General features: G+C 49.4%; 1 protein-coding gene across 2 annotated transcripts; it reads left to right on the top strand.

Moving 5' to 3' along the window:
• Positions 1-4,761: 4,761 nt before the first annotated feature.
• Positions 4,762-11,368, top strand: LOC146753499 (rho GTPase-activating protein 32-like). 2 transcript variants are annotated; one of them, XM_085530545.1, is made up of 14 exons: positions 4,762-5,080; positions 5,938-6,009; positions 6,356-6,478; positions 6,591-6,668; positions 6,853-6,934; positions 7,205-7,348; positions 7,766-7,868; positions 8,029-8,161; positions 8,654-8,733; positions 8,841-8,948; positions 9,215-9,354; positions 9,839-10,031; positions 10,391-10,536; positions 10,856-11,368. In XM_085530545.1, the coding sequence occupies exons 1-14, from the start codon at positions 4,982-4,984 to the stop codon at positions 11,278-11,280; spliced, it is 1,926 nt and encodes a 641-aa protein (XP_085386671.1). In that variant the 5' UTR covers positions 4,762-4,981; the 3' UTR covers positions 11,281-11,368. The 2 variants fall into 2 exon arrangements, with proteins under 2 accessions (XP_085386671.1, XP_085386672.1); XM_085530546.1 differs by lacking the exon at positions 4,762-5,080 and adding an exon at positions 5,572-5,810.
• The last annotated feature ends 477 nt before the right edge of the window (positions 11,369-11,845 follow it).

Genomic DNA, 11,845 nt, shown 5'->3' with positions numbered 1-11,845 from the left:
GGGAAAGTGGTTATTGCTCATTCTTTTTCATTTGCTGATTCTTTCTTTAGTGTTCCTTTTCCAAAGGAGATTCTGGTGATGGAAGCAGTTGAAGAAAGAACCAAAGCAGCTCTTGCCAAGAGTGCTTGAAGTCCCTGTGGAGAGAAGCAAAGAACTTGGGCTTCCTCTGGGATGCTCCCCACCATGTCTCAGGAAGGAGACAACTGCTGTTCCACTTTCTGCTCTGTGTGTGGAAAGGTACGTCTGGGTTTCTTCTGCTTGTTTTTTCTTTCTTTTTCTGGCTTTGAAGGAGAAGGGGTGGAGCAAGGGGAGACCCACTGGTCATTTGTTACCTCAAGAGCAGGATGGATTCTGCATTGACTGTGAAAAACCTGGGCTAGTAGCATGGGCATGTTTCAGGCTGGACTCTTCTTTTGCTGCTTGGTTTCCTTTTGGCTACAGGGAGACAGCTGTCTAAAAGGTGTGTTTTCAAACCCACTCTCCAAAACCATGTTTCATTGTTGCAGGTGGTTCAGTGTGCTCTTGCAGTGCAGATGCTGTAGTTTGCTGTAGAATCTGAATGGTTTCTGTTCCTAGGGGAGGACTGGGAGGAGGTAATGAGAAGAGAATTCAATGCCTGAGGTGTATATTAGTGAGAAATATTGGCATGAGGTGCTGAAAGTCTTGAGCTGTCAAAGGCCAGTGTTGCAGAAAGGAACCAGGTCGAGACTCGAACTCGTGGGTACTCCAGGGTTGATTTTATTAACAAGCTCAGTGCTCAGGTGAAACATTTTCCCTAACAGCCAGTTAGGCTCAGACTCCTTAACCTGCTGGAGCAGGGTGGAAGCAAGGAGTGGGCACTGCCGTCCCACAGGCTGCACTTGGTTCTGGTCTGCCAGGTCTGTGCTGGCCTGGATTTCTTCTGAGAAGTTTGTTGGAGCTGCTTGGAGTAGTGAAGGGTGGGGAAGAAGTGCTGCTCAAGAGCTAAGGCTCTGCTTGATCATTTTGGATGGATTTAACCATGATATCTGAAGACACAGTTTCCATCAGAATGGTCCCAGCATTGTGCAAGTGTCTCAGCTGAAGCCCCTGAGCAGATGTGTGAGAGCACCCGCCTCCTCCAGCTGAGCCATTGGAAAGCTGACTGTGCCCAGTAATTACAGCTTCTGCAGATTGAATGTGCTTCCAAGTGTTTTCCTTAGTGATCAATCATGTCCCAGCACTGTGATATTCCATCTCTGGCACAATCTGGAGCATCTCTGCAAACCTTGGGTGCCCATTCCCACCAGCATTTCTTCCTTTCTCTCTTTAGAATCAGTGTGGTGCAGTTCCCTGTGTTTGTGAGCAGCAGAGATCCAATGGCAGCTTTCAGCACACAGAGGGATGTGATGGGGACAGACTGTCCTTACCGCCATGCAGAAGGGAGTTTTTACTGTCCTCTATCAAGAAGTATGAAAGAATAGAGTTTGAATGATACTTGTGAGCAGGTGCTGTGCTGTAGGGGATGTCAGGTAACCATTAATTTGGGGGTGCAGGAAGGAGCAGTGAAAGTGATGTATTAGTTTGTGTTTTGGCTGTTGGAGTGCAGTTCCATTTTTGGGAGCAAAACTATGGGCTAAGATGGAAAACAGAAGGGAGAAGGCTGATACCTGGATCGTGGGCTGAGCTTTGGTGACTGCAGCCATTTGCAGTAGAAGTTTTGCACAGTGGGGTTCAGAATGGGAGCTGATGATGAATGGGAGCTGCTCAAGGGACAGACTTCCACATACAAGTTCCAGTGCCTCAATGACTTTCTTGTAGCGAGGAGCCCAAAACTGAACATAAGACTTGAGGCGCAGCCTCCCCAGTGTTGAGTCCAAGGAGATGATTACCTCTCTGCTCCTGCTGGCCACACTATTTCTTAGACAGGCCAGGATGCCGTTGGCCTTGTTGGCCACCTGGGCACACTGTTGGCTCATGTTCAGCTGAGCATCGACCAACAGCCCCAGGTCCATTTCCTCTGCACAGTCCTGCAGCCACTCAGCCCCAGGCCTATAGCGCTGCATGGGGTTTTTGTGGCCAAAGTGCAGGACCTGGCATTTGGCCTCACTGAACCTCATCCCATTCACCTCAGCCCAGTGAGGTTGATCCAGCTTATCTAGATCCCTCTGAAGGGGCCTCCCTTCCCTCAGGCAGATTGACACCAGCTCCCAGACAAAAGACAAAAAGAGAAGAAAGCAGAAATGAAGAAGGCTTCTCTGAGAGCTGACCCTGCACCTGCAGAGGTGAGTCCTTGTTATGGACAGACACAGCTCTTGTTGTCAGGGCCTCCATGATGAAGATGTCACTGGCTGGGTGGATGGGGGGAGAGTGGTAGATGTAGTCTACCTTGATTTCAGCAAGGTTTTTGATACTGTCCCTAGTGACATCCTTATAACAAAGCTGAGGAAGTATGGGATAGATGAGTGGACAGTGAAGTGGGTCGTGAACTGTCTGACTGGCAGAGTGCAGAGGGTTGTCGTTGGCGGTGCTGAGAGGGGATTGGATCCAGGTTTATAAATACCTGAGGTGTGGGGGCCATAGTGGCACGGCTGGTCTCTTTTCAGTAGTGCGTGGGGACAGGACTAGGGGTAATGGGGTGAAACTTGTGCATAGGAAGTTCCACATGAATGTGCACTATAACTTCTTTATGGTGAGGGTGACGGAGCACTGGAACAGGCTTCCCAGGGAGGTGGTGGAGTCTCCTTCTCTGGAGATATTCAAGACCCGCCTGAACACCTACCTGTGCAACGTGGTGTAGGGAGCTTGCATTGGCAGGGGGGTTGGACTCAATGATCTCTAGAGGTCCCTTCCAACCCCTACAATTCTGTGATTCTGTTGGAATGTGGGAATGCAAGAAAGAATATTCTGAGCAAAAGCTGTGGAGTGAGATAAATGGCATGAGAAAGCAAAGCTGATAACCAAGGAGGGCTCCAGAAGAGAAAACGAAGTCCAATAGGGCATATTTAGAGACAGGTGAAGAACCCTTGAGCTCACTGAGGAGTACTAGGGTGCTCTGGAATGTCTCTTGGGCTCCCTACAGCACACATACTTGCTCTGGGGCATGTCTGGATGTCTGTAGAGCTAATTGCGGGGCCCTGAGAGACCTCTGGGGCACATTAGGTGGCACTGGCTTCCATGTGAGTGTTCCCAGGTTCCCAGAAGTCAACAGGGAAGACTTTAGAGACCCCTTGGGAAGATTCAGTGGGGCCCTAGAGTGATGTAGCAGCTTGTGTTGGTTGCATCTGCTTGGCAGGGAAGCGATTTCCCTGATGGGAGCTGACTGACTGGGAGGTGATTCCCTTGGTTTAATTAATTTAATTACCTGGATTATAATTAAATAACACTGTTCAGCGTTCAATCAAGATTAAATTTTTCCAAAGTACTTCAGTCATGCATCTGTAGCAGATTTGCTAAAATATATCGAGTTTATTCAAAATTCCAGTGATGCTCCTAAAGCACTTGAAGTGCATTTGAGGTGGCGAGTGACAAAACAGCTCTGAGAGAATCATCATCAAATCAGAACATGGGAACGGTAACTAATAGCAGAGATTCTGATAAGAATATTTAAATTTTCAAATTACCTTTTTCTAAAGTTGTATTTCACCAAGTTTCATCAATGTGCACACTGAAAAGCTGACTTGCTGTGTTTCTTTTTATAAAAAATCATGTGTTACAATTGAGAAAAGAAGGTATAGCATGTAACATTCTCCAAGTAAAGTGCAAAAAACATTTCTTCACAGTTCCAATTAATGTCTTCTGTTTTGTTCAGACTCACTAAATGATGTATTTCAGGGTACATCACATGGGAATATAAGAAGACTATTCAGAACAGGAGCTGCAGAGCAAGATGAACGGCATGAGAAGGTAAGGCCGGGAACCAAGGACACAGCTTTTGTGTCACTCAGCCACCTGTGGCAGAGGTCAGGATTTCAGCAAGGTTTTCTGCAGACGTTCCTTGAACACCCCCAGGGTGGGTGACTCCACCACCTCCCTGGGCAGTCCATTCCAGTGCCTGGCCACCCTTTCTGAGAAGTAATATTTCCTAATGTCCAGCCACAACCTCTCCTGCCGCAGCTTGAAACCATTCCCTCTAGTTCTATCAGTAATGACATGAGAGAAGAGGTCGACCCCCAGCTCACTGCAACCTCCCTTCAGGAAGTTATAGAGAGCAATGAGGTCTCCCCTGAGCCATCTCTTCTCCAGGCTGGACATTCCCATCTCCTGCAGTCTCTCCTCATATGGCCCCATTGTGCTCCAGACCCCTCACCAGCTTTGTTGCCCTTCTTTGAACACGTTCCAATGCCTCAGTGTCTTTTTTGCAGTGAGGGGCCACAAACTGGACACAGAATTCGAGTTGTGGCCTCACCAGTGCTGAGTACAGGGGGACAGTCACCTCTCTGCTCCTGCTGGCGTCACTGTTTCTGATGCAAAATGTATGTAAGTGTCACATGTGTGACATCCTTTTTGATGGAGTTCTGTGACTGGAGTTCAATGGATTTGAGAGCTGACTTGAAGCCTGTGGGCATCACCCAGGAGTTGGGGTGAGAGGATGAGGCATAGGAACAGGAACCTCTTTGGTCGTTATTAACTCCCAACTTTTTGGTCAGGAATCTCTGTGTGTTACTTTATCATGTAAAGAACAGAGTCATTGTGCAGCTTGTGAATGAATTGATTCACGCCTGCTGATTGGTGCTGTTCTCTACAGGGAGCTGCAATGGAAATGGACACTTGTGGTCCACTGTCCAGCCCCCTCCCATGTTGGATTTTCTGGGCTTTGAGACACGTCTTCCAGATGCACTTTGTGTTATTTCTGATGTGTGACCTGTTGAGCTCCAGCCCCAAATGAGGATTCAAGTACTACCACCGCAGTCCATTGGGACTGTAGTATTTCTTGCTAAACAGAATTCGTGTGCAACCTTGTCTTTCGTCTGCACAAAGGATCTTGTAATCATCTCTGTCTGTGTTTCTTTTAGACCCAGAGATGGAGCAGAGAGGAACACAGACTTGGGTGGATCTTCATTCAGGAGCAGGGACACGTCATGCTCATCTGAGGTGTCTGGCTGACAGCAAGAGCAGAGAGGTAAGTTTCATAGGGTCGCGTGCCCATTTTATTTTATTTTTAATTCATGATGCATAGAGGCGTTCCCCAGACAAAGTGAGCATTTCTCAACTGGACTTTGTAGAAATGAGCTAGGCAGTGAAAATGGGTTTGAAGCATTCCTAAGAGCCCCGCAAGAGAATGCTGAGAGTTAATCTGGCACCCTCCTTTGGAAACGTCCGTTGTCTGTCAGCTCTTCAGCTGTGCCCTAACACCTCCCATTGCGCTGCCACACCAGGATAGAATTCCAAGCCCACACTGAGTCCTGGAATGTTGTGGTGCCGTGTTGGAATCAGATGTGACCACGTGGTCTTGGCTCCCCGCCTTGTGGGGGGTCATGGTGGACCAGGCTGTTGGCCGTTGGTGATGTCATAAGCGGCTGGAATGAGGGGAGGAGCGGTGCGTTCTGTGTTCCTTTGTGGGTGAGCTAGTGGTCGGAGTGGTTTGTTGCGTTGTGATTCTGGTGCCTTTAGTGCCGTTAGTTAGTGCTGTTAGTTAGTTAGTGCCGTTAGATAGTTAGTGCCTTTAGTTAGTTAGTGCCTTTAGTTAGTTAGTGCCATTCGTAGTTAGTTAGTGCGGTTCGTTAGTTAGTTAGTGCTGTTCGTTAGTTAGTTAGTGCCATTAGTTAGTTAGTGCCTTTAGTTAGTGACTTTAGTGCCTTTTTCTTCACACCGTCGTGTGTGAAGATAGCTTGAGGTCATCTCACTGCCAGGTACGTGCCATATTTTTTCCCCCCGCATGGTTTTGCCACAGGGTATGCAAGGGTAGTTCTGAGGAAATGTGTCCATACTGTGCTGTGTGAATAGAGAAAACAGAAGTGTGTTTCTGCTCTGTTCCAGCTCTTCACTCTTGCTGTGATGGGTGCTGCGTGCAGTGGGATCAGCCGTGAGCCAGAGGTGGCGGCGACAGAGGTACAGTATGAAGTTGTGGCTGGTCTTTGTTCCCTGTGTTGAGCCATTAGAAGGAGCTGCAGATGTATTCTCCTGCAGGAAAGAATGGGCCAAAAAGGGCCTGGCCAGCTGTCTGCGCCAGTGCCATTGCTGATTAGTCTGGGTAGAGAGAGATGCATCTTTGCATGGCCTGGCAATGCACACCAGGAAGAGAAATAACTGTGATGAGACATGCAGCTCCTTCTGAAGTGCTCCTGATAAGGACGGAGTGCATTTACTGCAGCTTTCTCTGCAGATGTGCTCCTCACCTTGAAATCCTCCTGGTTTGTCCTCAGCTCCTGACCACGGTCTGTTCTCTGTTTTGCAGGCTGATAACATGCGGAAGCCGCAGCTGGAGCGTGCTGTGTCATCTATTAATGTTCCAGCTATTGCGGCAGCCCATGTTATTAAGTCCTACGTCGCCCAGGGGCCGGGTGAGCTCTCCCTTGAGGTAAGCAGTTAGAGGCATTCCTTGTTGTCATGCATAGAAGAAGGCAGTCGTTTGAGATGTGTTTTCCTACCAGATTTGCTGAATGTGGGATTGACGTTTCAATCTCTTGCAGGTCGGAGACCTGGTGAGCATTGTTTCTACGCCACCAAAGGAGCTGAGCCCCTTTTGGAAAGGCAAGCGTGGCTTTGAGGTAGGCACACGTTTGTGACTAGAGAGCACAACTTTAGTAGAGTCAGGAGTCTCAGGTTGGAGCTGCTCTGCCTGCACAGGATGGCTTCTGGATGCAAACGGTTGCCCTGTGTCGGTGTCAGAGGACCTTCCCTTTCACTCTGGGTTCGGTCTAATGCCCACCTGTCTTTTTGTTCTTATTACAGGTTGGATCTTTCCCTGGTGAGTGCGTGGAACTCATCAGTGGAAAAGTTCCCGAGTCCCTGGTCAATTCCTTGCCAAAGCCAGGTACATATGTTACGTTTGATTATGCGGGTTAGTAAAATGGGGTCAGAATGTGGCTTTAAGGGGGTTCGTTAATGCCCAAGTTCAGCAAGCTTAGCAAGAGTACTGCATTAAGCTCCTTGGGCACCTCCAGGAATAGGGAAAATCTGTTCTTGCGTGTCCTTGTTGGGAATGCTCTTCCCGTTGTTACATGGCCTGTCAAATGCATTATGTTCAGCCTCATCCAACCGAGCCAGGCCTGAAATGAACTGGTTTCTTTGTTTTGTTGTGCAGTGCCAAGGAGACGGGGCAAGCTCATCCCCTTCCTTCGCTCCTTGGTGACGGCCCGCTCCAGGAGAGCAACGGAGCCGGAGCCGAAGAAGGAAGGGGTGTTTGGGTGTGACCTGGGGGAGCACCTTCTTCGCTCTGGCCGTGATGGTAAGGAACAGCCCATTCCTGACATCTTCCTCCGTTGGGCATGTAAAGGTGAAAGGGGGATCATAGCCAGCAATTGTTTCAGTCTGAAAATGCAGGAAGCCTTCTGGCCACAAAGTGCATCCTGCATCCTTTTTGTAGCTCTTCTGGTCTTTCGATTCCTGAGGGAGCTGTGATGGGACTTGCAGTGTCTGTGGCTTTGCCAGACTTACTTTCTCCAGGCTGTTGATATGTCGTGGCATTTCTGGAAAGCCAAGAACACATCTCTGTGCAGTTTCCTTACAGCTGTCTCTGCCAGCTTTCTCCTCTCTGGAGGAAGCAAGCGGTAGCCCGGCTGGGCTTAGAGGATGGGATGTGAGAAGGGCGCGGCCTGAAACAGGACTTAAGAAGCTGAGCTAACTGCTGGCTCTTGTTCTGTAGTCCCCCAGGTCCTGCAGAGCTGCACTGAATTCATAGAGCAGCATGGCGTAGTGCAGGGGATATACCGCCTGTCCGGCGTGGCGTCCAGGATCCAGCGACTACGGTAAGAGTGCTGCGACTGACACAGCTGTCAGTAGGGGCCCGTGCCATGCTGCAGGCGTTCAGAGGAACCCCTTCCTTTCCTTGACTGTATTCTGTGTGGCTTTGGACTTGTTTTCGTCTTTCTCAAAGCCCTCTGCCCAATTCTGTGTCCTTCTCTGCAGCCATGAATTTGATTCGGAGCAAGTTCCCGAGCTCAGCGTCCGAGAAATTCACAGCGTGAGCTCCCTGTGTAAAATGTATTTCAGGGAGCTCCCAAACCCTCTGTTAACCGACCAGCTGTATGACAAGTTCTCGGTAAGCTCAGGGCAGTGTCTTGGTAAAGATATGTACCTCTTCCCGGGGCGTCCTGGCTAGTGATTGCAGCAGTGCCCCAGCTCTGAGGTCTTCTTTCTGTTAGCCCCATGAGGCATGTCTTTGCCACATCCTGCCTCTCACTGATGGTACTTGTAGTGCCAGGAGGTGCTTATTTAAGCTATTCACAATGCTAGTGAGAAATCCCTTTCCTTTGTTGTTCCCCAGCTATTGGTAGAATGGGGTTAATAGTAAATTGTAGATGAATGCGTGCTGTGAGGAGCTGTGCTCCACAATGAGGCTGTAAAGACCTCAGAGTTTGCACTGCTTGGCCTTGATGGCACAGGCTGCGTGCTGCTGTGTTCCCCTGATGCCTCTTGGAAGGCATCGAGTCTGCCTCAGTGCTGACCACCAGCGCGCTGTTTCCATTGTTCCCAAACCTGTGGCAGCTCTCCAGCCTGACTGGTGTCTGAATCCCTTCCTGCCTTTTTCCAGGACGCTGTTGGTGCTGCAGAGGAGGAGCGGGTGCTCAGAATGAAGGATGCCATCCAGCAGCTGCCCGCTCCTCACTACAGGTCAGTGCTGCACTCGGTCTGCTGAGCTGGATGAAGTTATGTTTGTTTTGTGCACTGCAGCACGGCTTGCTTTTTGTTGCTGAACATCTGCCTCTCTTGTTTTCCAGGACTCTGCAGTACCTAATGAAACATCTGGCAAATCTGGCAGGGAACTGCTCCGTGACAAACATGGACGCTAAGAATTTAGCGATAGTGTGGGCTCCAAACCTCTTAAGGTAAACTTCTTTTTTCTGTTTCAACACGATGCTTAGTTCTGCTCTCCCCCAACCCCAGGGGCACAATTTCTAGATGACAGTTTCTACTCACTTGTTTTGCTGGGACTGCTGTGTCCCTGATCATCCAGGAGAATTTCATCAGTGGCATCGCTGTTTGCCCACTGCGGAAGTCTCCAGAGCCCATCTTGACAGTTTTTGGCTACAGAAATTCAGACTTGGGGAAATGATCTTGGGGAAATGACTTGTAAGATCTGCCTTTTCTTCAGATCCCAGCAGAGCCAGTCAGCCTGCTCCAATAGTGAAGCTGCCTGCATGGAGCTGCAGACACAGACAGATGTTGTGGAGTTTATCATCAGCCACGCAGATGTTATCTTCTGCTCCGAATCTACACCAGCCGTGGGAGAGGGTGAGCATCTTCCTCCATTAGCTCGATGTTGATCTGAAACCTTGATCCAATTCTGGTCTTCTCCAAGACCTTTGAAAATTATTTTGCTGTCGAGGAGACAGCAGGCTTCCGGGGTTAGATTAGAATATGGCACCCTGTTGCTGGATCCTTAGTGTGTCCAAACCCAAACCTTACATGGAGAAAACTGTCACTGCCGTTTAGGTGTTCTTCATGCAGGTGAAGTTTGATTGTAATGTGGCAGCAAAGCTTTCTGAGATCCCTGCCCCCTAGTTTTTCTAGGCTTTTTGTTTGCCTGTTTCGATACAGAGAGCTGCTCTTAATTATGACTGTGTCCTTTGCCACAAGCATACTTCTGAGCACACGGTTATTTTGAGCTCCTCTTCGGTGAGTGGCTCTGATATGCAAGTCTGACAGAAATGCAGAACTGGGATGGCTGTGCTGCTGCTTTCTGATCCTCCGTCTTACCTGTGGTTTTCCCTTGCAGGGCACAGTTCTCTGGCTGGGCCCAAGTCTGTGTCTCCTGCTGCAAAGCTGCTCACGCTGCAGGAGGCACAGGCTCAGATAAGCGGCCAGAGAAGCTCTCCCACTGCGACTCGGAGCAGTGAGATCGAAGTGGAGGAAGGCCCCGCAGCTGTACCGGGGGCCTTCCACACTGTCATTGATTTTCCATCTAAAAGGTAAAGAGGACTTCCCATTCCAGCCCCTATCTTCATTGGTTGGGTGGGTTTTATTGGTTAAATATTTGTCCATTATATATATATGAGCCTGCCAGCTCCTGTCCTGTCCAGCTGTGGAGCCTTTACTCACATGCTCTGCATCTCGATTGACATGGTTGAGAGGAATGTAGCCAGCAGGACTTGAGGGCTGAGCTGTAGGAATGGAAGCATCCTCTGCTGTTTGAAACAGCGTGTTTCTAAGCTGTGTTTCAGCAGAAAGCAGACAGTGCCGGGAATGGGCAACTATTGGCAAGGGCTTGGTGCAGCTCTTCCCTCACCCTGCACCATGACTGACAGCATGCTCTGTTTTCTCTCTCCAGAACAAGTTCTCCCAGTAGGAGGGCAGAGTCAGCAGCTGGCAGTTGGTGTTCGTGCTTCTGCCTGCACAGACCATCCAGTGTGGCCGAACACCAACTGCAGAGCAGCGCCAGGGAGCCCTCTGAAGCTGAAGTCGTGGTACTGGCAGGTAAGGGTGCAAATCCAGCTTTCAACACACTGCTTGTCAGCAACACAGGTAGAAATGATGCTTTGAGTGGGCTTGTACCTTTTTCTGGTGTTCAAGCCCGTGCCTGACATCTTCGGTTGACCCCTGTCTTTCCCAAATGAGTCTCTTGTCAACACAAGAGCTGGGCCTGCATGAGGATCACTTTCAAGGCAGTGACACTGTTGCTAGAAGCCTATTTGCTTCTGCCCACCACCACTACATAGCCAAATGGCAAGAACCTCTTTCATGATTCATCTTGTGAATGTTCGACACTAACCGCTGTGCATCTGTTCCTTTGTAGGTGAATCGAGTCCTTGTGTAACGCCAGGACGCAGCACTTATTATGATGCAGCATCCTGTGCTTCAATCAGTATAGAGGTGTTAGGAAGCACAGGATGCTGCAGTTCAAGTGACAGACTTTCATACGAAAGCAACGACGAAGAGAATAATGTCATCCTTGTTGAAGCCGTAATTCATCCCATACCTGCTGAATCTGCTGACCTGAGCCTGCCAGACACCACAAGCACCAGCTTTGATGGTGACCCAGTGCCTTTCGAGGACGGCGCAGCCCAAGCACAACCCGAGTGCCCCAACAGCAACACCATCATGCAGGCTCAGGTCAGCGTCACCGAGGAGAAGCCAAACATTTTGGAGGGGGATGTAGAATCAAACCATGAGTCCCAGGCTACAGAGGGCAACAGCACGACTTCTGAGCCACTCTCGTGAGACAACAGAGGATGAGTCCCATCATTCCGCCACACCTCACATCCCCTTTTTTCTACTATTGAATAAAGGCACGTGTGTGCTCAATCAACGCCTTGACTGAATTCTGAGTCTTCATTCGCAGAGATTGGGATGAGTGCAAGAAACATCAAGGCAGCTCACCTTGGAACGCTCTGGCTGTGGGGTGCGTGCAGGGACACTGTAACCATAGAATCACAGAATCACAGAATTACCCAGGTTGGAAGGGACCTCAAGGATCATGTAGTTCCAACCCCCCTGCCTAGCAGGGCCACCAAACATACACATTTACTAGATCAGGTTGCCCGGAGCCCCGTCCAGCCTGGTCTTGAACACCTCCAAGGACAGGGCATCCACAACCTCACTGGGCAGCCTGTTCCAGGACCTAACCACTCTTCTAGTAAAGAACTTTCCCCTAACATCCAACCTAAATCTTCCCTCCTTCAACTTAAAACCATTTCCCCTAGTCCTGCTATTATCAGCCCTTTCGAAGAGTTTACTCCCCTCCTGGGAGTAAGTTCCCTTCAGGTATTGAAAGGCTGCAATGAGG

The sequence above is a fragment of the Coturnix japonica genome, chromosome Z (assembly GCF_054131305.1).
Source record: "Coturnix japonica strain WE chromosome Z, WE-NBRP24, whole genome shotgun sequence".
In the NCBI taxonomy this organism is placed as follows: Eukaryota; Metazoa; Chordata; class Aves; order Galliformes; family Phasianidae; genus Coturnix; species Coturnix japonica.
This window is presented reverse-complemented; position numbering and strand designations above follow the sequence as displayed.

Coding starts and splice junctions, on each gene's coding strand:
- LOC146753499 (XM_085530545.1), top strand. CDS start 4,982: ATGGAGCAGAGAGGAACACAGACTTGGGTGGATCTTCATTCAGGAGCA. Junction 10,032..10,390: donor ATTGATTTTCCATCTAAAAG/GTAAAGAGGACT, acceptor TTCTCTCTCCAG/AACAAGTTCTCCCAGTAGGA. Junction 10,537..10,855: donor TGAAGTCGTGGTACTGGCAG/GTAAGGGTGCAA, acceptor GTTCCTTTGTAG/GTGAATCGAGTCCTTGTGTA.